The sequence below is a fragment of the Rattus norvegicus genome, chromosome 1 (genome assembly GCF_021556685.1).
Source record: "Rattus norvegicus strain SHRSP/BbbUtx chromosome 1, alternate assembly SHRSP_T2T, whole genome shotgun sequence".
NCBI lineage: Eukaryota > Metazoa > Chordata > Mammalia > Rodentia > Muridae > Rattus > Rattus norvegicus.
The window spans coordinates 133927686-133954452 of record NC_141534.1 but is presented as its reverse complement, the minus strand read 5'-3'; the positions used below and the strand labels follow the sequence as shown (position 1 = coordinate 133954452).

The 26767-nt window shown below is 47.8% G+C and overlaps 1 protein-coding gene across 2 annotated transcripts in view; it reads left to right on the top strand.

The window, feature by feature from the left end:
* The first annotated feature begins 13464 nt into the window (after positions 1-13464).
* The window catches only part of Synm (synemin), a 29775-nt gene continuing 16472 nt past the window's right edge, over positions 13465-26767 (top strand). The window contains 2 exon segments of one of the 2 annotated variants that reach the window (NM_001134858.3): positions 13465-14501; positions 21235-21359. In NM_001134858.3, coding sequence (NP_001128330.1) covers positions 13692-14501; positions 21235-21359 — 935 coding nt within the window. In that variant the 5' untranslated portion in view covers positions 13465-13691. 2 annotated transcript variants of the gene reach the window in all.

Here is a 26767-nt window from a genome sequence, read left to right as displayed (position 1 = left end):
TATATAGAATATACATATACATTATAATACACATTAAACATATACATGTGCATGCATATACACAGACACACACACACACACACACACACACACACACACACACACACACACACACACACACTATGGAACCGAAGCAGAGAGCGTGGAGGAGCACTGCTTACTGACTTGCTGCCCTTGGCTTGCTCAGCAACTTTTCTACATAGCCTAGGACCACCTTCTGTGTTACCCCAACCACTTACACAGACCACAGTGGACTGAGCCCTCCATCAATTAGCAACCAAGAAAATGTCCCACAGAGAGGTCCAGGCTGTTCTGAATGAGACAGTTTCTCAGCTAAGATTCCCTCTAACCAGACGTATCTAAGTCTGTGTGAGGCTGACAAAAAATCTGACCATCGTACCCTGGTACAGTAAGGGTGTGAGTAACAGGAATCAGAGGTTGCTGGGGGCCATATTGGAGGTTGGGGACCATGAAACCTTAGAGATGTCAAAGTCTTACTCCCTCCGTAGCAGTCAAGAAAGCTGAGGTCTAAAGGAGTTGTGTCAGCCAAGATCACATACCATAGGTTAATATCCAAACCAGGACTCGGACTCAGGGAGCCTACAGTTCAAGCAACCTGAGTAATTTATAAACTATGTTTTACTTAATCTTGTGCTTATTGAAAGCAAGGACTAGGGCAGGCAGCCTGGAGATTCTGAGATGAGGCATACACCATGGTCCTTATCCACAATGCCACAGCCCTGGTGTAGAGTAGGGTATACTCGCTGGGGAGACAGGAGAGAACAAAGTATCTTACATCAGAGAGTGGCAGGGGAAGCCCCTCAGTACTTCAGAGTTTACAGACAGCATCAGAGAAGCCTGTGCGCATACGGTCACATGTGACTTGGTCTACAGCCACTGTGAATACTTTCAGGCCGGTGGATAAATGAGATGCAGCTAAGATGAGAGCGCATGATCTGTCCCAAGTCTCCAAATCTAACTCTGTGTGGCTTAGATTATGAAAGTATTCATTGAAGGGTCAAGGGCTGAATCACTACTTGTGATGGATTGCAGCAATCCTGGAGCGTGGCAGCTCTTCAAGGACTCCAGTTGCCTTGACTGCCAGTACTACACACACGCAGGCACGCATTCACGTGCACACATACACACACACAAGCACACACACACATGCACACATGCATACATACACATGCATACACACACATGCATACGCACAAGCACACATGCATACACACACATGCACACATGCACACACATAGTCACAGATTTAAATTTGTTCTTTGAGAATTCCACAGTGTACGTGATGTATTTTACTATTATCTAGCCTCCCCTTTCCCCTTCAACTTCCCCAATCTCCCCCAACATATCTTCCTCCAAGCTTCATGTCTCTCTCCTTTTTTAAATCTAATTAGTGCTGTGTTATGCATGGGTGTATGGCCATCTGCTAGATTATGGGCACCACCTAGATCACCCTCCCACCTCACAAAGTTGTCAGAACATTTGAAGGTAACAAAGTTTCTAAGAGTCAGAGGTCAGGGAAGACTGTTGTGAATCAGTGTCCTCTGGACATGACAGGGCCATCCCATTCATAAACTCACAGCATCCATGGTTACCTAACTAACACATGTCTGGTTACCTAACCAGGATCGGTGTTGTTACCTGCACAGGATCAAGCCAGTCAGCATCCAGCATGGATAGGGAGGCGCACACAAGGCCACCACCATCTTTACTGGTCATGCTAATATTTTGTGATGGAGAAATTTAAATCAGCATCCAAACCATGGTTAGCCAAGGTCATCAGAGAAACTTCCAAGATCACTAGAGGGGAAATGTTCTTTTCAGAGAGTGATCCTTGCCCACTAATGTCCCTGCCTGGGAATTTGTGTAGTTCCCTCATGAGGAGATGGTAAGAGGTTAGAAAGGATAACCTGGGTTGGGTGCTATGTTATCCTAAACACAGGCCAGGAGCTTGAAGAAAGTAGAGGTAGAGAGGCTGGCGGAGATCTATTATTGAATGTGTTCACTTGATCTATTCACCGTGATGTTTAGAAAGCCCACTGACGTTAATGAATGCTGGGCCAGTGTTATTAATTAAAACAGTAGCTGGCAGGATTGCAAGCTGGTACAACCATTCTGGAAATCAGTCTGGAGGTTCCTCAGAAAATTGGACATAGTACTACCTGAAGACCCAGCTATACCACTCCTGCACATACACCCAAACATATAACAAGGACACATGCTCCACTATGTTCATAGCAGCCTTATTTATAATAGCCAGAAGCTGGAAAGAACCCAGATGCCCTTCAACAGAGGAATGGATACAGAAAATGTGGTACATCTACACAATGGAATATTACTCAGCTATCAAAAACAAAGACTTCGTGAAATTTATAGGCAAATGAATGGAACTAGAAAATATCATCCTGGGGGTTGGGGATTTAGCTCGGTGGTAGAGCGCTTGCCTAGCAAGCGCAAGGCCCTGGGTTCAGTCCCCAGCTCTGAAAAAAAGAAAAGAAAAAAAAAAAAAGAAAATATCATCCTAAGTGAGGTAACCCAATCACAAAAGAACACACATGGTATGCACTCACTGATAAGTGGATATTAGCCCAAAAGCTTGGATTACCCAAGATACAATTCACAGACCCCATGAAGCTCAAGATGAAGGATGACTAAAGTGTGGATGCTTCAGTCCTTCTTAGAAGGGGGAACAAAAATATTCATAGGAGGAGAGACAAAGTGTGAAGCAGGGACTGAAGGAAAGGCCATTCAGAGCCTGCCCCACTTGGGGATCCAGCCCATATGCATACAAGCCACCAAACCCAGTCACTATTGCTGATGCCAAGAAGTGTATGCTGACAGGAGCCTGATATAGCTGTCTTCTGAGAGGCTCTGCCAAAGCATGGCAATACAGAGGCGGACGCCCGCAGCCAACCACTGAACTGAGAACAGGACCCCCATGGGAGGAGTTATAGAAAGGACTGAAGGAGCTGAAGGGGCTTTGCAACCCCATAAGAACAACAATACTAACCAACCAGAGCTCCTAAGGACTAAACCACCATCCAAAGAGTACACATGGCCAGACTCACGGCTTCAGCTGCATATGTAGCAGAGGATGGCCTTGTTGGGCACCATTGGGAGGAGAAGTCCTTGGTCCTGCCAAGGCTTGACACCGCCCCCCCCCCCCCGGCAGTGTAAGGGAATGTCAGGGCAGAAAGCGGGAAGGGGTGGGTGGTTGGGTGGGGGAACACCCTCATAGAAGAAGGGGGAGGAGAAAGAGATAGGGGGGTTAATTGAAGGAAATTGGGAAAGGGGAACATTTGAAATGTAAATACATTTTTAAAAATCCAATTTAAAAAAAGAAAAAAAAAACCAGTAGCTGTCATTGATTAGTGATGACTTGGGGGTTAGAAGTCCATATTGTGTACTAAAATGTGGAGGCAAGCACTCTAACCACTGAACTACCCCCACGGCCTCTCTACTTTTTGATGGGTGATGTCGCAGACTCTGCCAACAAGAAGGCTCTTACCAAAGATTTGTCCCTTGACTGTGAATCAAAAATAAACCTGTTTTCTTGATTACTTCCTCAGGCTGAAGTGTTGGTACCAGCAAGAGTAGCTGGGCCAAGATTGTAGCCAGCCATTCAGAAGCAAAATGAGCCATCTACTTTCCCTGGTGTAAGCAGTCTCCCTGGGGAAGGATAGAGATCTCGTGTATTCACTTGTCAGAGGGGGGTCGGATCCTTCTTATAGTGAGTGGGTTCTGGGTCTAAGAACTGACTCGGCCCAGAAATTGAGCGGTGATGGTCCACAAAGAAAAAACTGGATTATGACTGCATATCCGTTTTTTGAGTTATGTATATTTAATGATGTGTTTGTGGGTAGCCTACTTAAGTTCCCCGTAGGAACATCATGTTCTGTGAGTCATCCTCCCAATACACACTTACACGTGGACTCATGCACCACGCACACAGACGTTTGCAGCTTATTAGAGTAGGTTTACTGACCTCAGAGGCATACACCTGTCCTCTGCTAGCTAATGTCTCCCAAAACTCATTCCCTGTACTAGCAAGAGTAGCACCACCCAGCTGGTATTTACTAAATTAATAACTCAGTACTGAGAGTGTGGTGAGAGGAAAAAGGGAAGGGCACTAGCCTCCTTCATACCTTCAAGCGCCCATGCTATGGAGACCCTCATCCTACGTCCCCTCCCATCTGGATAGCGCTCCAATCCATTGAAAGCACATTCCACAATCCCCATCCCCACCCCCCTACCCCCCCACCCCCGAGATCAAACCCAAGTCCTCATACTCACGAGACAGGCATGTCACCATTGGGAAATCTTCTCACCTAAGCCAGGTGATTCCACAGTTAACAACCTTCCTGGGCCTCTAATTTTAGAGAAAACCGCAGTCCTTAACTGTCTGCCCCTGCGTGGTGTGGAGCCCTGTGTTCCTTTTCTGGGCTGGGCCAATGAGAAGGGATTGGTTGGAAGAGGAACCAGGGAGTTTCCTGGTGCTTAGGTGTTCCATAACTTTTTTTGTTTTGAAGACAGGGTTTCTCTGAGTGGCTCTGGCTTTCTGGACTCACTTACCTTCCTCTGCTGGGATTTAATATTCTGGGATTAAAGGTTTGCACTGCCACCATTGCCACCACTGCCACCACCACCATTGCTGTCTGGCGTTCCACATGTTGACAGTGCCCATGGAGACACAACTGTGCACATCTTCCAAATGCCTTCCAGTGCATACTTCAAGTGGATAATCATTTAATGTAAATTACACCTCAATACAGATGTATTTAAAGAAATGATCTATCCCAAGTAATTCTATCTGTAATGTCACCTGCTGGAGACATTTTTGTGTGTGTGTCAAAAGTATTTGGAATTAAACACACGTTAGAAAAATTTTGAGTTGTCAACCATACCTAAAATTTTGATGCTTTCTCCTTGGTATATATTTCATGGTACCTTCTGTGGGGTTTTAGCAGAGAACCAATATGAGAAAAACTATTATCCACCTGTGTCCTTCAATCCATCCTGTCAGTGCACACAATCAAAAGGAAAATGATACATTCTGTCTCCCGTATCCTTGCAAGTAGAGAATTTGGAACAAAAGCCCCACAAATCTTTCCTCATCCTTCCAATATTGTGATCTCTTTTAAAGACGATTTTACACACACACACACACACACACACACACACACACACACACACACACACACCAGCTCCTGGTTTTGATCCCCAGTACTGCATAAAACAGACTTTGGGGCACATACCTGTAATCCTAGCACAGGAGGGGCAGGTAAAAAGATCAGAAGTTCAAGGTCTACACAGCAAGTAACAGACCAGCCTAGACTAGAGATGCTCCCCTCAGACAACTGAAGGAGAGTTCGCATTTGCCTTCTGGTTCTAGTCTGTATCACTTCATAAACACAACAAAAGCTAACGGTGGTCGTGCCGCTCTGATGGCATTAACTAATCCTGATTATTTCCCAAAGCTCCATGTTGAAACACTTTAGTTGGGAGTTTATCCTCTTAGTGTCTCACTGTATGAATTAAACTTCAGCATGAGACTCAGAGGAAACACACCTCAGTGACCCATAGCTGGTGTCCACTGCTGGATATGGATTGATATTCATCATTGGTGATCCGTAACACATCATGTCTTACTAGAGGCAGGACAGCTGGGGATCATGGCACAAGCAGACTCCAGACTTGAGATGCAGTACGCTCAGAACGGTTTGCACAGAGCAGAGATAGTTGCTGAACGATTGCTGGGTGTCCATGAGGGAGGGAACAGATGCTGTGGTAGTCTGAGGCAAGCACATCCTCTACAAAGCCTCAAGTCTTAGGAGTGGAAGTAGGCAATGTCTCTTTTTTCCCCATGTCTCTAGGATCTACCTGGCACCAGGTACACAAGACAGACTCAAGAGCCAGTGTCTGAGTTAATGCTGCTAACATCCTGTATGGCAAAGGTGCTTTTGGGGGTAGTAAGTGCCATCGTGTTATTCTTCCTTAAAGGTAAATTATTCTGTTTTCAGTTCTTAGTTCAAAGCAAGCAAGCAAGCATCTCGTGCCTGTCAAGGAGACTAGCCAGGAGGTGTTTCCTTGCCACTCATGGACCGTCCCCAAGTTCATTTGTAATGTACGTGACATAACTTTCCAAAATAAGAGAGGGGAGTTACGCAGCTTAAGATTTTTTTTCACATGACAAATGCTATTTTTGCAGCATTTGAAATGGCAGCCTGCACCCCATCAATCACCTGCTGTGCTCCTATGAACCAGTGGTAAACAAGCCATCTACCCACCAGAAATAGCCAGAAGAACCAAGAGCCAAGTGGGGATGCCTTGGGCAGTACTGGAGAGGCTGTTTAAATAGGTTTCCCAATGCAACAGGCATGAGGAAACATGACTGAGGTCTTTCCATTCTCACCTAATCCTTCTATCAACGCCCTGAAGAAAGAGCATTACAGAAGAGAAACTGAGTCTGGGAGGTTCAGCTCCCCTGGTCCCCAGCGCACTTGACTGTGGATTCTGATGTGCATCAGTGGTCTGAGTATCCCCCTTCCCCCTAGCTTTCCTGAGATGGCTGCCTGGCCATCTGTCTCTTGATGATACCTAAACTTTGAGCTTCCAACCTTTTTATGCTTGAGCATGACACAGGTTTACTAAGGGTTGTGTGTCAGGCCCTGGGCCATGTGTTGATGATCCCTCCCCTCTCAGAGCTCAGAAAGTGACCTGCACGTGGGAGGGCTAGACCAGAATGGTGTGAGCCAGCCTTCTGTCTGTGGTTCTGGGCAGGTACCACCAGCTTCACTTGGGAGGTACCCGCACTCTCCATTTGACTGCCCAGGGTATCCCCTGAGTAGCACGCAGACATAGGCACGCAGAAAATGCTGGCATTCGTAGTCTCTGCATCTCATCCCCAATTTCTGCTTTGAGCCTCTATTTCCACCAGGATAATGGGAACTCAATCCTATCAGTTTAAGCGTCTGATCCCCTTCTCTGGAGGGACTTAAATGGTCACAAGGCATCAGGGCTGGGAGCCTACTTGGCCTTCATGTCACCTGTCCTGACATTCACTAGCTGTTGCAGTAAAAATTAAAAAAAGGCGAGAGTTGTGACCAGTTCCCACACGTACCGCTTCGAGATTTCTCTCCCGGGCTCCTTCTGACTGAGATGGTCAGCAAACCATTCCAGCGAGGCACCCTGCCACGCCACCCTCACTTACAGCTCCCTTGTCGGGTTGCCACCACGCCGGGCATACACATCCCAATTCTGTGGTGGGCCTGGTGCGTCCCACCACCACACTCTCTTGAACTCAATTAAGTCGCCACAAGAAAGAACACACCACGAAGTAACCTCTGATCCAACTGATAAGATATAATTAGCCCATCTAGACAGCACACAATCCTGTACACACCCAGCCCTTAAAGTAGTCATAACAACCTGTATCTACGTGCAGAGAAGAATCTTAGCATCTGCCGCCATGTTCTCCCAGCTCCTCCTCCTCGCTCTCGCTCTTCTCTGCTGCTTTTCTCTCCCTTCTAAAACCTCTGTTCCCACCTCCCTTCCTTCTTGTCCAATGACAGGCCCCGGTTTATCTTGTCTGCCTGGAGTGCTCAGGATGGAGAGTCAAGGAACCATCCAGCAACACAGCTCTGAAGAATGGGCTCAAAAAGAGTGCCTTTCTGATTTGTACAAGGTCATCTTAGAGGTTCATCTGGTCCTGCTGGTGTCCCTGTCTCTGCTTGAGTGGCTCTCTCTGGCTTGTTGCATATAGGCTCAGTATATGCCTCTGGGAAATGTGGGCTAGGCTCTTATATCGGATACCATACTGTAACTGGCTTTCTGTTGTGTTGGCTTTGTGTTTTTTGTTTATTTGTTTTGTTTGTTTGTTTTTGCTTTTGTTTTTTGTTTTTTTTGTTTTTTTTTGTTTTTGTTTTGTTTTTTTTGAGACCTGGTCTCATTCTGCAGCCCGGGGACTAGCCTGGAACTCACCATGTACCTGCAGGCTCACTTTCAGTTCTTATACAGTGAGTGATCCTCTTTTCTCAACCTCTTAAGGGCTCGGAGTAAAAGCATGCGTCACAACGCCCCAGTAGCTTGAATTTACCTGTATCCTTACAGCTCTGCCCAGCACGGGGTCGTAGACCCTCCGAGCCAGGCACAGGGCACCACTGTGCCTTCTTCATTCCCCTTCTTCAGCTCTGGGAGAGCCCAGCTCCCCTGTGCTCCAGCGCTCAAGATCTTCTCCCCACTTCTGTCTAGCTGAGATCTTCCCAGTGTCCCTAAAAACTGTGCCAGACATAGGTAAGCTCTTCCTTTTCAGCTTTCTGCCTGGGACACAGCACTTCCGTGTGCTGGAGTGAAAGGGAAAGAGGCTAAGATCCTTTAACACTCTGGGCCAAGTGGGTGTGGTGTGGTTTCGCAACTCCTCCTAGCTTGAAAAAGACCCCATATTTCTGCTTCCCCAGCCCAGCCCAGAGGCCTCTCTTGCTTCTAGGGGCTTTCCATTACTGACTAGTTGTGGGATCCCCTCCAGGGAGCCTAGCTCTGCTCTCAAGGTTGTGGAGAAGGTGGTTTGGCAAATCATGAGCCCTCTTGACTCTCCATCCTGAGCACTCCAGGCCGGAAGGTGTTCACTATCTCCAGATTTCAGTAAAAGCCCATTTCGTTCTGCTCTATTACTGACATCTCTTTCCATTAAACTGAACAGCAGGTTAGGTAGATGGTTCTTGGGTGTTTGCTTGCCAAAGGCGATTGTGGTTAAAAACAACAATAACAAAAATTTAAACCATTGCCTTTAGCTGAGCCTAGTGGAAGTGATGCAATTGGAGGCCTGAGGCTCCGTGGTGAGTTCAAGGCCAGTCCCAGCCTGCAAAATCCAAAGTGGCTGGGGCCCAGCACACACACACACACACACACACACACACACACACACACACACACACACACACACACACACAACTACCAGCTCAGTTCCCAAGGCCACCAACAAACAAAAATCCAAGAAATACCATTCTTAACACAGTGGTAAAAAAATTATGTTAGGAAAGTTCTAGAAAGAAATATTTAGAGGCCTATGGTGTTTGAATGTATATTTGTATGCTTAGTATCCAGTTGGTGAACTGTAGGATGATGTCATTATGCAGCAGGGCAGGTACAGGATAAGGCGAAGCCTATAATTGGATGAGAAGGAAGGACAGGCGGAGGGTGGGGTCCTCTAGGAAGGAGGGAGGAGGAGAATCTAGGGAGACCAAGGTGGAGTCTACGGAGGAGGATGGTTCAGATTTAGGTGAACTACATTGATTTTATCTGGTCTAGATGGGCGGTTTATAGCTTTATCAATTGGCGGTGAATTTATTGTGTGGATGAATTGTGGGTTGAGAATTTAACATGTAAATCTAATTGCTAAATTACAAATTTCTGGAACGTCGATTTTTACCAGGCTAAAGGGGACAGTGTGAAAGAAATGACTGAGAAGCAGCTGGAGCATGCGGCTTTGGTTCTGTTGCCGGCACGGGGTGAGAATGTACAGTGCCCACAGAACGAGATGTGCGTGCGTGTGTGTGTGTGTGTGCGTGTGTGTGTGTGTGCGTGCGTGCGTGTGTGTGTGTGTGTGTCTGTCTGTCTGTGTGTGTGAGGCGTCGTAACTACTGCCTAGGAGACTAAAAGGGAGACATCCTGGAGTGGGCGGCCTGTGGACCACATGGCAGAGAGCGAATGGATCCGGCTCTGGGGAACGGATAGAAAACGTTCCATTTTAATTTTTACAACAGTGAACTGGCATGGAACAATTAGGAAGTGTCCTATTGGAGGTCCTGATGGAGGAGGTGTGTCACTGGGGAGGAGGTAGACTTTGATGTTTCAAAATCTCAAGCCAGGCCAACCCCTAAGCCCCCTTGCTGGACATCAGGATGGCTACATCTCAGCTACTTTGTCAGCACTGACACTATGTCTGCCTGCATGCCACCATGCTTCCCAGCCAGATAATGGACTGAACCTCTGACACTTGATCCTGGGGTCTCTTCACAGCCACAGAACAATAATTAAGACAAGACCTGTTTTACATTCAAAGTGGAAAAAAATTTTAATGCCATGGTGAAATATAATATATATTAATGTTCTAATATATACGCCTTTATTTGCGTTTACATTACCTATCTATTTAATGAAAGAATGAAAACCAGAAACGAAGACCACAGGGATTTTTTTTTCGAGGAGGATATTATTAAAGTGCATACCTTTTTATATTGTGGCATCATTGAGACAGTGTTCACATTTTTATTATAACCAATAGCAAAATATCCTATATTCCTCATTATAGACTTCATAGAATCAATAGATTCTTATAGAATATTCTTGTGACTTTCTCAGGCCTTGGATATTAGTGTATGGTTGCAATCAATGAATGGGTACAGAATTGTATGAATTCTTGTTAATAATTTTGTTTATCAAGCAAGGCAAAATAGTGAAGAATCTTTATTCTAAACTTCTTTGCTGAGCTGGATAATCGTTTTTGACACACTGAAAAAGGTGTTACACTATTCCCAAATCAATAGCTACAATGTAACACATGGCCAAGTTTAACCTGTAGTCCTTCCTTGTTGATGGTGGTGGTGGTTGTTGTTGGTTGATTGTTTTTTGTTTTCGTTTTCGTTTCTGAGACAATATTTCACTGTGTAGCCTTGGCTGCCCTGGAACTCAGTTCATAGACCAGGTTGGCCTAGAACTCACAGAGATCCACCTGCTTCTGCCTCCCCTGTGCTGGGACTGTGTGTACTGCTTGCTACACCACCACCTGGCTAACCCGCAGTCTTAACGGATGTACACAAAAGGTAAGACTAAAGCTAGACACTCCACAAAGCAAGGTCCCAGCCAAAGTTTACAAGTCACTGACGGATTTCTACAGTGCAAATATTCAACACCCCGACACGATGTGCACGGACACTGTCCATTCAGAACTTCAAGAACAGTTAAGAAAATGCAGTTGAATGGTTAGGACGTGTTACATTTTGAGCATTTTCCCTCCTCTTGTTGTACTGTGAATTATAAGCTTGTGCAATTATCTCCCACAGTGGCTGTGCTGACCCCATGGTTCAAATGTAACAGCTGGCTGTCTCACACACCACTGCCAGGCTTAGGCAATTACTGGCTTCCGCAGTGGGAGACTGACGGGAGAGCAGCAGGAAAAGAGAGGTTGGGCTCGCCTCCTCTCTTCTAGGGTATATTCTGCAGCTCTCTCCATTCTGAGGCCATCTCCCAGAGCTCCAGGCTCCCCCAGCACTAAAGGCTCTTGCCTTGCCACTCCATAAACCACTGGTGTATCTCCACCCCCTTTGCAAATAGCCCTCTCCTCAGTTGGTTATTCCGTTCTTTTTAAATGTGCAGCCTTTGCCTGCTCAGGGTGGCTCCCCTGGTCACCTCTAATATGCTTGCTTCTTCCCACACTTTACTGTCATGTATTTAAGGACATTAGCCCACACCTCCGAATCTCAGTTCTGAGGATTGGGTCTGAGCAGTGGGATATTGTTTTGCAATATTAATCAGTTTTTGTTTTATTTTTGTTTTTTTTTCTTCTGCTAAGCTATGCCTCCTTAGGGATGGGTTTGCAGCAGAATTGAGGAGAAGTTTTTTGAGTTTTATAATCCAACACTCTGCAGGGATGGGGCAAGAAAAACCTAAGGAATCAGAGCCAAACAACCTCTTATCTGGGCCACTGATGTGTGATGGCTCCCTACCCCCAGCCAGAACTCCTGGAAGTGTGGATGTTCAAAGTGCTGAGAGTTAATGGTTCCAGCTGACTCCGTGGGACTCTATAGCTGCCCCTGAGGGTCTGCTATTGTGGCGTGGCCAAGGACAGGAACTCAGAATGGGTGAGTAGGAAGGTCTAGTGATGATCATCAAAGACCAAGTGTTGATGTGCCCCTGTGAATGGGAAAACAGATAAGAATGGGGTCCAGGGGGGTTGGGGATTTAGCTCAGTGGCAGAGTGCTTGCCTAGCAAGCGCAAGGCCCTGGGTTTGGTCCCCAGCTCCGAAAATAAAAAAAGAATGGGGTCCAGGGCTCCCAGCCCAATGTCTTGGTGCTGAAAACACACACACACACACACACACACACACACACACACAGCTCCACTTAGCCTCAGCAGAAAAAGAGAGGGAATTCTGACCCAGGTGACACCCACATGTGACACACCCATTTCTATCTCTCGAAGAATGGCACCTTGGAAATGAGAAGCGACGGCCCCCAGTTGTTTGTGAATAGACTCTTGTCATTCACAAGGAGAGCCCCGAAAGCTTCAAGTGACCTTCAGCCATCCATCTCCCATACCCCTGCAAATACCACTGACAGGTGGCCTTGCTGAGAAGAGTCTTGTGGCCACTGGGTGACTCCTCCAGACCTCTTTGCTCTTGTCCCATGCAGTCACAGGGTCACCTGCACCTATTCCTGTGCTCTGTAATATCACTGACTCTGGTCACTGTCCTTTGTAACTTAAATAACTGCCATGTAATTCGATAAAACTCAAGCATGCAAAACCAGAGGGAGCTGTGGTTTCTATGGTAATTAAACCGAGTGTTTTCTTATAGAGAGATGGTAGGTGCCTAGAATGTTCTGTGCTTAGAGCACTTCAAAGTCTCTCGAGGTTCTTTCTCCCCCAGGATGATGGTGATATTGCAAAAGCATGAAGTTCCATAAAAGTAGTTTGTGCAGGTAAGAAGGGAACAGGGTTTCCCACTCTGCATGGAAAGGAAATCTTACCTAAACATAAAATATTGCCAAGTAAAGATGCACTCATGCCAGAAGTTAGAGATATATATCTAGGGTTGAAGAGATGGTTCAGCGGTTAAGGGCACTGGCAGCGGAAGATGTGGCTTCAGTTCTCAGTTGTTTTGGCTAACAACTGCTTTTAACTCCAGTTCTGGGGGTGGGGGGATCTGACGCCCTCTTCTGACGTCTGTGTGCACGGCTGTGGTACAAATATACACATGCAGGCAAAACATTCACACACATAAAAAATAAAACAAAATCACGGAGATGATCTTACTCTAAAAACCATAATGGGTATATGTGGATGTGCAATATACATGCACAAAATTGTTTTGTGGTGGTGGGTATTGGGACTGGCACACTCTTTATCTGTCAAGCTCTTTACTGTTGAACTACAACTCTAGTTTAAAGAATACACACACACCTCCGCCCCCATCTCCAGAGCAACCAATTAGAAGCATCCTTTATGTAAAGGATCTCTCACTTAATGGCAACTTATTTTCTATTATGGAAAGCTGAGATTTAGGGGTGCCTTAGATGCACCCTAGTGGTAACAACAGGGAGTCTCATAAGGTGTCCCAGATAGTCAACACGCTGTAATCCTACAACCCTCTTGGGATTTCCTTGGGCCACCAGGGGGCCAGTGCTGGGCAGCCTCGCCATGCCACGATTTTTCCGGCAGGCGGCGCTATGCGGCCGCAGTGGCCCCGCGGGCCGCGTCCTGATTGGCTGGAGGCTGTGGCCAAGTCCACGGCCGCGCAACCCGGCCACTAAGTCGGGAAGCTGGCCAGTCGGTGCGCCAGTCCGTGGACCTCCAAGGCAGCGGCAAGGCGGGCGCGGCGCGGCGCGGCGGGACGGAGGGAACAAGATCAGGGCAGGAGGCAAGCGGTTAATCGAAAGGGCCCCGCACACCCAGCAAGATGCTGTCCTGGCGGCTGCAGACCAGCTCCGAAAAGGCCGAGCTCCAGGAGCTCAATGCCCGGCTTTATGAGTACGTGTGCCGGGTGCGAGAGCTGGAGCGCGAGAACCTGCTGCTGGAGGAGGAGCTGCGCAGCCGGCTGAGCCGGGAGGACCGCTGGGCCGAAGATCAAGCGCTCTACGCCGAGGAGGCGCGCAGCTTGCGACAGCAGCTCGACGAACTGAGCTGGTCCACGGCGCTGGCCGAGGGCGAGCGCGACGCGCTGCGGAGGGAACTGCTGGACCTGCAGCGGGAAGGTTTGGAAGCCAGCACTGCCCGCGGCCGCCTGGATGCCGAGCTAGAAGCGCAGCGGCGGGAGCTGGAGGAGGCGCTGGGCGCGCGCGCCGCCCTCGAGGCGCTGCTGGGCCGGCTGGAGGCAGAGCGACGAGACCTGGATGCGGCCCACGAGCGCCAAGTGCGAGAGCTACGCGCCCGTGCCAGCAGCCTCACCATGCACTTCCGAGCCCGCGCCACCGGCCCCGCCGCGCCCCCGCCGCGCCTGCGGGACGTGCACGACAGCTACGCCCTGCTAGTGGCCGAGTCGTGGAGGGAGAGCATGCAGCTGTACGAGGACGAGGTGCGCGAGCTGGAGCAGGCGCTGCGCCGCGGTCAAGAGAGCCGGCTCCAGGCGGAGGACGAGGCGCGGCTGTGCGCGCAGGAGGCGGACGCGCTGCGGAACCAGGCGCTGGAGTTGGAGCAGCTGCGTGCGAGGCTGGAGGATGAGCTGCTTCGGATGCGCGAGGAGTACGGGATGCAGGCGGAGGAGCGGCAGGTGGGTGGACAGGGACCGCGCCCCTTCCCTATAGGCTGTTCACGCATCCCTGCGTACCCAGTGGGCGAGCGGCAGGGGTTCCTGGGATACGCAGCCGATTCAACCCCACCCAGGGAAGCGTACGCTGCCAGCAACTTTGTTATTTATGAGGCCACGGGATTCCGGCGAATAACTAGTCTAAGAATAAGGGGTTGGAGCAATGACCCTTAAATCGGAGAGCTGACACCATGTGACAGGTCCCGGTAGCTAGCCTAGTGCTCATCATCTTGTTAGTGTCACCTTTAGAATCAGACGTGTCTAGGCACATCCGGATCAACAATCCTGCTGGTTCTGTTTTCTTTCTCCCTCCCCCTCCCTCTCACTCTCCCCTCCCCCTCCTCTGCCGCCTTCTTTTCTCTCTCTTTTCTATTCTTTTTCTTCTTCCTGCGCTTTGTAGAGTTGGTATCCTGGAATCCAAAACTCAGCCCGGACTTCAGACCAGGATAGGCAACAAATTGGGAAGTTGCAAGGCACTGCCAAGTCCTTACCTGGAGGCCGGCCATGCTTAAATAAGGCTCCAAGTACCTTTTTAATTTTGCCAGAATTATTTCCCAGCCCAAGGCAGCTGTTTGAAGCCCCTTCGGGCAGCTGTCATTTTTTTTTCCCTGTTTTTTGTTTGTTCCCTTGAGAGTAACAAACAAAAGGGGTCAGAGCTGTTTCACTTACAGTATGAGCTGACGGCAGATCTCTGGGTTATGTAAAAACCAGGAGAAAGCAGGTCCCTGTGGTGAGATGTTATTACAGCTACGGTCTAATAGAAACGGTTCTCATTTCAGAACAGCTGAGCTCAAACCCTCTGACACTGCATGTGTATACCTGTGGCTGATTTATTGTCTGTACCCTCAGTTCAGCCCTAGTGTTTGGCTCCCAACCTAGCCCAGTCCTAGCCAGAATTGGAAGTACTCCCAAATCACGCTATTAGGGCTTCTCAGGAAGTTGGTTTGAAGTAAGACAAGCACAACTTCAGAAATATTTTAGAAGAGTTTGCAGCTAGGAGCTGAAGTTTGGAGATGTTGTGATATCATTTTCTTAAAAGTCACAAGCGGACACGAGATGCGTGGAATGGATGACTGGGGTGATGGGACAGGTATCAGTTAGTCAGCATCTCTTGATTTCTTCTGGGTCCCCAACGATGGGCTAGGATTTTGGTAGCCAAAGAGCTGGAGAGTGGGTGGTTTCAAGGTTCTTATAACAGCCTAACCTTTTCCCACTAATAAAACCTTCAGGGGCAAATCTGAGACAGGTAGAAACAGAGTTCCCCAAATGGAGAAAAGACTGGGAATTGGAAATGCGTAGAGAATCACTGTCCAGCCCTTCCCACAAGGACTCCAGATCTCTAGTGAAGCCACACCTGAGGCCACACCTGACTTGCAATAGGACTCCCCCCCTCAGCTCCCCACCCTAGGATCTCTGTTTCAGACTTGGCTTTTCCCTGCCTGGAAGTGAGAGCAAGGGCAGTGTTGATGACAACCTGGATTTCTTCTTCAATCCCAATTTGTTTAGGTTTTGTTTTTGCTAAAGGTTACCAGCTGCAATCGTAACTATATTATGACTCTTTGCCCAGTTATCTTAAAGTAACTGCGTTTCAGATCCCATTCTGAAACTTTTCTCCAGCAATCAGACAGTGTTCAGAATTATGTTAAGGAGAAAATACTGTTTCAACCCTAAGCCTTTACTTTTTTTTTTTTTCAAATTTCTTAGATGCTCAGTCTGGAGAGACTGAAAGCATAAAGACAGACTTAGCTGACTTTCTGTAAAAACATTGTATTACTAACAGCCTTGGGAGGTATCGGGCCTAGTCTGTGTATTCATTCTTAGTCCACACACCTCAGAAGGTGGATACTAACACTAGCCTTGTTTTACAGATGGTAAAACGAGGGTGGGCCACCAGTCAATAAGTGGCCAAAACAGAGTTCCAACCAGGCTCACGTGAGCAGCTCACCACTGGCCCATGCTCCCTCTCTTCTGTCTGTTTTATTCAAGAGAAGCCTTTAACTCTGCATAGGTGGAGTGGTAACTGCTCTTTCTAAGGGCCAGCCTGGAGGTAGCCTGCTATCATGGAAAGGCCTTGAAGATGTTGTCATTTACTCCAGTCTTACCCTAGAAACACTGGCTTTTTTCTGTGATGGGGACTCTTAGCTGCCAGCTCCAACTGTTTGTGAACGATTCCAAAATAGGAAGGAGACATTTCTTTTGAAAAGAAGGCAGACAGGATTAGCTGTGTAGTTAAGGTTCAGCGGTCTTGTAGCCTTCCTGTTTGGGGCTGAATTCTGACTCTCACTCTCTCTCAGATTGTAAGATTTTTCTCAAGATTAAGCTCATTAACCCTCTGTGGTCCTCCTCTGTGAAAACTGAAAAGCACCTAGCTCATAGGTTGCTATTGGTTGGGTGGCTTTAATCAATTTATCCAACTAATGGCCATTGGTGCCAGTCTCCTTCTTTGTGGCTAGGGATGAAGCAGTGAAAAATAACAGAAAGAGGCCACAGAAGACCATGATGGCGAATGTCTTGATGTGGCACCAGTGCACACCACTCCTGGAGAACCCAGGAAGCCAGTAGGGCTGGGATAGTGAAGCAGAGGGTGGCTGTTTTTTGTTTGTTTGTTTGTTTGTTTTTATGTACGTACATTGTTGCTGTCTTCAGACACACCAGAAGAGGGCATCAGATCTCATTACAGATGGTTGTGAGCCACCATGTGGTGTCTGGGATTTGAACTCAGGACCTCTGGAAGAGCAGTCAGTGGGCCATCTCTCCAGCCCCAAGAGAGCTCTCTTTTAAAATCTGAGTCCCACTGAAAGCCACCAGGGAGTCCTGAGCAGAGTTGAACGTGGTTGCTGTGTTGAGCATGGTCTTCGTTGGACCAGTGTAGGAGCAGTGCTGCAACTGTTGAGGCCACAGGAGGCTTGGCCAGGAGCAGAAAGGTAGACTGAGGGAGGGCTCTTCTTTCAGGTTGAAGCTATATCAAGGTTTGCTGACAGGTTGGATACAGTAGTAAGGAGCACAGGGTGGGCTTGGGGCGGGCTGTCAAAGTTGACTCCAGCACTGTGAGTGGGCAACCAGAGGAAGGGCACTCTTTGCTGAAGGGCATGTGAAGATCAGAGGACCGAGTCCAGTTTGCACACAGCCAGTTTGAGATGCCTCTGAAATGCCCATGGTACATCTGTAAACACACAAAGAGCACGAAATTCATGCTGCTGCTGCTTCTCCTCCTCCTCTTCCTCCTTCTCTTCCTTCTTTTCCACCTCCTCCTTGTTTTAAGGTAAGGTCTCTCTGGTCTATATAGTCCTGGCTGTCCTAGAACTCATTTGTAGACCAGAACTTACAAAGATCCTTCCACCTCTGCCTTCCAATTGCTGGGAGTAAAGGCACATACCGTCACACCTGACTCAATTCGTGCTTCTTAATATATTTAACTTTGGGTGTGAATGAGCCATCCTAGTATTCAAGTTCCCTTGAGTTCTCATGTTTAAGACCCGAGATGACTAGGGCATTAGCAAGCTCTGGCCATTCTGTCTGATATGCTGTGCCAGGGAGGGCTCGAGCCCCTTGAAGAGAGAGCAGCACCACACTGTCCCTGACATAGAGCTAGAGCTTAGCATTGCTGAGGATGTGGCTGGGAGTCCTCTGCAGAGCAGCTAACGGACTGGGCTTCCCCTTGGGTTTTTGCAGCCTTGGATAACACTGCTTCTGTGTGGGTTGGAAGAACCACCCTGTGTGGGAGGCTCCAGCACTCCTAGCCTGGCCCATGGCATGAAAAGTTTTGGCAGAGCAGAGCCGGAGTCTGAAGCTATCTCTCCCACTGGCAGGATTTATTGCCATTTCATTCCTGTCTCCAAAAGTCAATGGCTTTTCCTTTCACCATTTGGGAAGAGTTTACTCACAGGGAAATTCGCTTGGAACTATATTTATTTGGACTTCAGTGCAGTTTTATTTTCCTCTTCCTATTCTGTGGGGTGGGGTATGGAGAACTAGCCTTGGAACTGGGAGAGGGAGAGCGTCTTCCTGGACAGCACTGTGGCGTGACTCCATAACTTTGAACTCTGGGCGGAGAACTAAGTTCATCTGGTTTTTTTTTTTTTTTTTTCTAAGCAGTTTAGCGTCACTTAAACTTCTTTGTGAAGCATAGTCGATAAGTCCTCAAGTTTTAATGACTAGGTCAAATTTCTTGTAGTAGAAAAGATAACAAGCCAGGTGTGGTAGTGCACATCTGCAGTCCCAGCTCTCTGGAGGCAAAGAATTGTCAGGTTACCCTGGGCTGTAGTGAGACCCTCTCTTAAAAAGGTTCAGCGTTTGCACACCTCTCTCTCTCTCTCTCTCTCTCTCTCTCTCTCTCTCTCTCTCTCCCCCCCCCAAAAAAAGCAGGGAACAGAGGTTTTTTTAACATGGAGAGACTTAACTATAGAAGGAATACATATTATTACCAAAGCTGAAGTCACTTAAGACTGGCAGGTGGTCTGCCTTGGTGAACTGCTTTATCTGCCTACAGTGCCAGCTTTGGGTTCTGTTAATATGACATGCCCAGGGATGTTAATGGTTCTGGTTTTAGATTGTTTTACTTCATGTATTTATGTGCCATATGCGTGCCCGGTGCTCTCAGAGGTCAGAAAGGGCCATGGTAACCCCTGGAACTAGAATTACAGATGTCGTGAGCCACCAAGTAGGTGCTGGGAATAGAACCCAGGTCCTCTGCAGAGGATCAAATTCACTTCCCTCTGAACCACCCTCCCAGCCCCCACATAAATGCTTTTTCATATTTCTTTGCTTCAAAACTAAATTTTGCTTTAAAAATATTGTAAACTGAGAATGGAGGATGGCTCAGAGGTTAAGTGTGTACTACTCTTACAGAGGATTCGAGTTCAGTTCTCAGCACCCCCATCAATAACTCACTTCTGGCCTCCATGAGCACCTGCACTCACATGCATATTCACACACACACACACACACACACACACACACACACACACACATGCACACGCACACTCATGCACTCTCACAATGCAATTTAAAATAAAATAAAAAATTTAAAAACTTGACATCCTCTGTAAACAGAAAGCCTAACACAATCATTGACGTAGGAGTGGAAATGCTACAAAAAGCGATTTATCTACATAATAATCTTTATAAAAAAACGATTGATCCAGCTGGATATGGTATACACCTTTAATCCCAGCACTTGGGAGACAGAGGCAGGGGGATCTCTATGAATCTGAGGTCAGCCTATATAGTACTCCATATAGTATTCCAGGACACTCAGGGCCATATAGGAAGACCCTGTCTCAAATAAAATAAAATAAAATAATTGTAAAATGTACATTAATTAAAAGATAGTATTGGCTGTAAATGTACATTTTGAAGAGGGTAATAATACTGTCTTGATCATCTTAAATTCAGTGTACGTGGTGTGTGTTATGTGACTGGTCTGTGGCGGTTTCTGTACGTGGTGTGTGTTATGTGACTGGTCTGTGGCGGTTTCTGGTGAAGAGACTGACTGCAGGGTTAGCAGTGCCTCCCAGCTTGGGGAAAGACAGATCCAGTGGAGGAAGCCAACCAGGTGCAGGGAGGCTTATTAACTACATTCCAAAAGGAACGTTTCTGTATAGGTCTGTGGTAGGAGTTGGCTCTAATGCTTTGTCTTATTTTAGCTCCCCAAAGCTGCACTTCCAGACCTGAGGGTCCCTGCATCCAGCTGGCTTCAATTGATAATAAAGAATTGCCATGCGGCCTTTGACTGGGCAGGGAGATGGAGCAGAACTTTTAGATTGTGTGGGCAAGGGACTGAGAGAGACAGAATCACCATGGCAGGGAAGCAGAAAGATGAAACTTAAAGGCCCACCAGCATGTAGAGTCTGGGGAAGTGACCCTAGGGCAGCAGACATGAAATATAGATTTTAAAAGATGCTAACTCAGGAGTACCAGAGGGAAATGTTTGCTAGCCGCAGGGAGGTTTAGAAGTGTCCAGCCATTGAGCTAGTCAAGGCATATTAAAATTAGCTGGTGTGTGTGTGTGTGTGTGTGTGTGTGTGTGTGTGTGTGTGTGAGAGAGAGAGAGAGAGAGAGAGAGAGAGAGAGAGAGAGAGAGACTGTCTGTCTGTCTGTCTATCTGTCTGTCTGTCTTTCATTCACAGATCCAAAGCTCTGGGGCTGGTGCAGTGCTTGTGTAACCTGCCGGAAGCCAAAGCTGTCTAACTAATTTGCTGTTACAGGTCTGAGTTATGTTCGGAATATATTTCTCCCCAGATTATTTTAAAATATCATTTCTAGGTAAAATAAAAGTATTTCCGTTCACTTATCTGCTGTTATTGGGACAATGATGAGCTTGGGAGACATTTTAGTTCATGTGAGAGTGACTTCCGTTTTAAGTATCATAAAAGATTTCCCGTTATGGCTAACGTTTAAATAGCATCTTAGTTACCTGGTTGGATGTATTTGGATCTCCTATGTGTCCTGAAGTCTGAAGCAGACGCGATTTTAATAAACTATGCCTAAATTGTGTGAGGGACTCCAAAGATAAAGGCATCTGCTCTATAAGAAGCCTCCACGTGCAGTAAAGGAATCTCTTCTGCCTGCAAGAGATTCATTATTTGAAACCGTCCTTACTCAGTTACATCTCTTTTTATGCCCTGCACTGCTGGTATATTTAGTTTGGTTTATGACGCTCTGGGATATGGATCTAAAGGTTCTGTGTTCTCTTCAGAGAGTGATCGACAGCCTGGAGGATGAGAAGGATGCCCTTACCTTGGCCATGGCTGACAGGCTGCGGGAGTACCAGGAGCTCCTACAGGTGAAGACGGGCCTCAGCTTGGAGGTAGCTACCTACAGGTGAGAATGTGTGCTGAGTCTCTCTCCGCGAAGCCAGTGAGGTAAGGCTTCTGTGGCCTTTGAGGAATCCCCGTGGCTCTGTGACAAGGAGAGAACAGGCCTTTGCATGGCGGAGGTCCCCTGGTGACTGCTGGAGCTGAGCCGCGCATGCCTGCTGTATCCTGGACATAGTTTAAGGACTTGGCCTAAATCCACGTTGATCCCGGGAGTTAGGTGTTCTGCTTATAGAAGACCAAGCGAAGCTCAAAAAAGTTAGAGGTAGATGTGAGGTGTCTTGACCCCCAACATGGTTGCTTCAAAATCTTAGGGAACTGACCTTCTGGGACTCTTGGGTTTGGTCTTGAAAAACAGCATTTGAGCTCTGAGAGCAGCATGGGACTCCAGGGAAGATGTCACCTTTAATACAACCAACCCAGACATAAAGGTCATGTATATTTGGGGGGCCAGGGTTGCTCACAGCTTTCATATACAGTGAGGACTGTCACTGAGGGAGCCAGACCTCAGAAACCTAAGGTGGAATGTTTGTAGAGACCAGGGTTCTCACTCGTAAAGATGGTGACAGTGAGCCGATCATTATGAATCTGTGCTGCTGCTTAGGCACCAGAGTAACCTCTGTTCCCACCCAGGGCTGTCAGTGGTAGGAGCTGATCCAGTCAGATCCGGCTGCAGACCTCTGCCTTTCCCACCAAATCATGTACAGGGGGTGTTAAACACAACTGTGATCAGAGATTGATTACTGGTGCAATGGGGCTTTGGCCACTACCTTGGCCAGTGATGAAGAGGATGCAGTTATCAGTGGGATACCGCAATGGTGGCGCCCTTAGCAGGGGACAGAGTGAAACTTAGAATGGATAAGAGGGGGACTCTGGCTAGGGACAGAGCAGGCGAAAGGCAGGCCCTGCTCATCGCCCTCTGCCACATCTGATTTTTGCTATCAGAATATCAAAGCAAGTTGGGTTGTCCATTGACAGACAGTTGTATCTGCCTGGTATGTGCTTCAAGTTTACCCCACAGCCTTGGGCTGGCCTTGAGGCCGTTTCCTGAATGGAAGGCCAGCTTTTGCTTGGTTCTAATTTCCATCAATGGAGAAATAGGCTGTTGGGCACCTCAGGTGTAGAAGTGAAAGACAGAGTCTTCCCAGGGGTATGGCTACCCTCGGAAAAGCCTCAGCTGAATTGAGGCTAGGTCCTGGGGCTATGGCTTGCTACCCTCCATGCAGAAGGTACCTGGACCCAGGGCTCAGAGATGGGGGGGGTGGTAGGGCACCTTCCCCCCCATTCCTCCCCAGGCCTTCCTTTGGCATTCTTGGAAATTTCATGGAATTAACAATTGCAAAATGAAGCTGGCTTGGTATTCATATAGAGGCTGCACGAGAGTTCTGAGTCTGCTGGTAAGGGATAGTGTAAACGGTGGGCTTTACTGGGGAGAAGGAGGATATTAATGAGGAATATTCTTCAGGTGTGAGTGATAGGCACCCTTCTTCAGACCCGTTTGAGTCCAAGAAGGAACACGTTACTCATACACCTGAAAAAGCCCTGGGTCTAGGCATAGTTGACCTGTATGTCTGTCTCTGTGAGCTCCTTCCATCCTGCGACATCCAGCCTTGTGCTCCAGACCTCTGGCGTGGTGAGTTTCCTAGCTAGGGGAAGACTGCTCTAGAGTGGGGTGGGCCAGCCTCTGGTGAGGTATGTTGACTGGGGCTGACCCTTTGGGGAAGGAGCCCAAACTGGCCACTGTTGTATAGCACATGCCAAGCAGCCCCAGAATCTGACTCCTGTGTCTACCTTAGCTCTCACCCGATGGGGGTTGGGTGAGCAGACTTTCCCTGTTTCTTGTTCACATTAGTTCATATAAGGAAACTTCACTTTCATGTGTTGCTTCTCTAGGGTTTTGAGTCCCTTTTTTTTTTTTCTGCACTTGCCGTGCCTCTGGTTCGCAGTTGCCAAAAAGCTGCTTGCCGTAGGGAGGCAGCTTGCCCAAGCAACCAGAGCCTGCCTTTTGGCTATAGTGCTCACAATATTCATCGATCATGAGACCTTTCAGTCAGCAGCCTGACGGTCTGCAGGCTGACCAGTTGCATCTGACAACTGATTGCTTCTGAATCCATTATGGGGTAAACCTAGCCATCTCTTAGGTGCTTAAAAGCCTCAGGCCTTTCAGGGAGTGAGTGATGGGTTTCACTGGATCCTTTTTCTGCTGTCCAACTTTGCCCAGGGGAAATCAGAAGCCTAGGCTGCCTCGCCCAGCCCATCAGTGGTTGGATGGCCTTGGTGGTCAGCATGGCTGCACTTTCTGTGTTCCCCATTTAGGTTTAGTCTCATAGATGCCAATAGACGTTGAAGACACACAGACTGTTAACACAAAGCATTTCTTTCTATAAGAAATAAGCCTGGATTTTTTTCCTTTCTTTTCTTTATCAGCACTGAGTGTACTAAAGCAAGTTCATATCATCCTCCACTCAGTTCTTCCTCAGAAAGCTGTGTGGGGTGAGCAGGGGTGTCCCGTGCGTATTAGCACCCTCGCCCTCTGCTGACCTGGGTCCTTTGTTGTGCCCTGTGATCTTTACAAACCCATCTGCCAATATTGAAAGTGGACTCTTCAGCTGCCCTCCTTTCTGAAGGCAATGGGGATAGAACATTTGGCTCCAGGGGGTAGAAGGGTGACAGCATCTGACACTGGGACCAGAATTGCCCCCCTCTGGGGCCCATGTGACTTGCCTCAAGCTTTCCCTGTGGGGGCCAGTGCTCCCAACCACTCACAGACTCTTTGTTCTGCCTCTGACACCAGCCACAGGAAAGGGAAGGTGCCTCTTTAAAGCTTCAGGCACATTTCCCTGCAGTTTATCTGCTGACCAAAGCCAGCTCTCCAGGCCCTTGAATACTTTCTAAGATATTTTGCCCCTCTCTGGGACCTTCTTGGTGGAGGAGAAATGTAAGCAGTCATAAAGTAGGATTGTGTGTTTGCAGACTCCCCCAGTGCAGGCTCACTTTAGTAGATGACTCTGCTTTAGAGATAGGTTGGAAAGCCATCCAAGCTCAAGGCTGGAGGTTTTCATTAACTCTCTGTGGTCCAGGCCTGCGTGGCAACTTCCTGTGAGAATTAGTCCTCGGCCATTAGAAGACACTCAACATGGCCTTGGCCTCCCGAGGTGCAGTTGGCTGTTGGCCGTGGCTATAGGGCTGTGCTTCACTGTGGATACCAGAGGAGGGACAAGGCTCAGACAGACAAGGGCTGTGCTGGATTCTGCCTGCAAGGTTGACCATAGTGGTGTGGGCTGGGAGTGCTTATCCCCCTGCTCTGTCAGCACCAGATTTTCTCAGCAGCCAAGCGGTGAGAGGAAGGATGCTTGGATGCGGAACAGAAAATCCTCCAGAGCTCCTGGAAGCCCCCAGGGTCCCAACCCCAGAGATTCTGCCAAGCCTGCAAATTTTGAGATTATCCAATTAAAGCAAGCTTTATTAAATTCTGGCCAGGAGGATGGACACAGGCCCAGTCTATGCCCAGGATTCCCAGAAAAATGGCACTGAATGAAGTTAGTCAAATGTTCATAAAGGCAGAACCCACGGGGTTATGGTACTTCCCACCTTTGTCCAGTGGGGGCAAGCATACACCCTGATGTATTTCCTGCCTACATACCTCCCGCCTACCTGCGATCAAGCGCTTCCTGTGCAGTTGGTGCAACCAACCTTGTTTACTGAAGTCTCACATGAACACCAGCCCCAGCATTTCAGGAGGTCATCTGTCCTTGGGCCAGTGAAGCTTCCAGGTTAATTTTAACCCTTACAATTCCACTGGATTGGTGCAGGGTGGGATCAGGGGTGGTGGCTTTAACCTGATTGTCCAGGTGATTGTCAGGTGCTACCAGCATGGAGAAGCTTGGGCCCAGGATATCTTGGGGTATGCACCCAGCAGCTCCTACAGCACAAAACATCACAGGCTCAATGGAAATGTGGACTCTCAAGTCCAAACCCAATCTGCTGCATCTAAATGGCCTTCTAACAAGATCCAAGGCAATCTGTGTGTGCAGTGCTGCTTCGAAGCAGCTGACCATCATCTGTCAGGCTTAAGCCTGTCTCGGCAGTAGCAGCATGGAGGAGAGCCCAAGGACAGCATTATACACCAGAGGGACAGCAGGATGTTTTTGCAGACTCTGATTTGGTTCTGCTCATCAGCCTGGTCAGTTTGAGGTGATGTGTCCATCTCCACGGGGCCACAGAGGTCACAGAGTCCTGTGGACCTACCTGGTAGAGACCCGGTTTGGATGGAATGGTGAGCTATGGACATTCTAGATGAGCAATGTAACACATCTTCTGAGCCCTTACTTGTGGATTTGTGTCAAAGCATAGGGTCTCATCTTCTCAATGCTGTCTCATGAAAAATTTCAGAGAGTTAACATAGTTGGAAGTGCTTTTGTGTGTCTTGTAGGTAAATTCGCTAAATTAACTTGCTCCATCTTTTGATTGGCTGCCTGTTTGCCCATGTATCATCATCCATTCCTTTTTTTTTAAATGAATCCTAAAGCAGCGTGATTGATAATGCATGACAAGTTGTGAGAGCTGCCTCCTGTTCAGTCTTTGCCACCTCTGAGTGTTGTGTCACAGTATCTCCAAGTTCACACAGCAGAGACATACACTGATGATGAAATTCCAGTTCAGGGGAGCAATTACTTAAAAGGTCACATTGCTGCTATGTTGAGAGCCCAAGATTTGAACTTTGGGACTTTCCTTCTGTGGAACTGGGAACTGGGATGCAGTGGGCAGTATATGATTGCAAAGATTGCAGCTGGAGAAACCTAGGGCCTGTGGAGAGGGATTTCTGGAGGTGCTGTCCTTGGTTCTTGTGGGAAGGGAAACCATTATGTGGAATGGGAAGGGAGAGCAAAGCAGAATGAGTGACCAACATGATGGCAGAGGCTGGTGGCATTTGTGACAATGCCAGTCATTTGAGGGCCTGACCTGAAGGACTGCAGGTCATGCATGAGCCAGACCTCACCTATGGGACTGTGTCTTGTGACGGAGGGCCTGTGCCTTCAGTCTTCCCTAAAGACACTTGTAGTGTGCCATGCTCAGGGTGGCCTCCATAGTAAGAGATACAAGCTGTAGTTAAGGTGATACAAACCCCAGTAGCCTTCTTCATGGTAAGCAAGAAGATGTCCTAGAAGATACTCAAGTGCAAAGTTTCTGGAGCTCATAGTTGAAGTGTGTGTGTGTGTGTGTGTGTGTGTGTGTGTGTGTGTGTGTGTGTGTGTATGTACAAAGGATTCAGAGAAAAATGAGATTGCTCAGAATCTAGGAGGTAGGGGCATTCGAAGAGACATTTTGGGACATGGGGTGCAGGAGAAGTTTGAGGTGGAAGACAGCATTTTATCATTATAAAATGCAATATTTGGAGGACATGGTTTGCTGCCA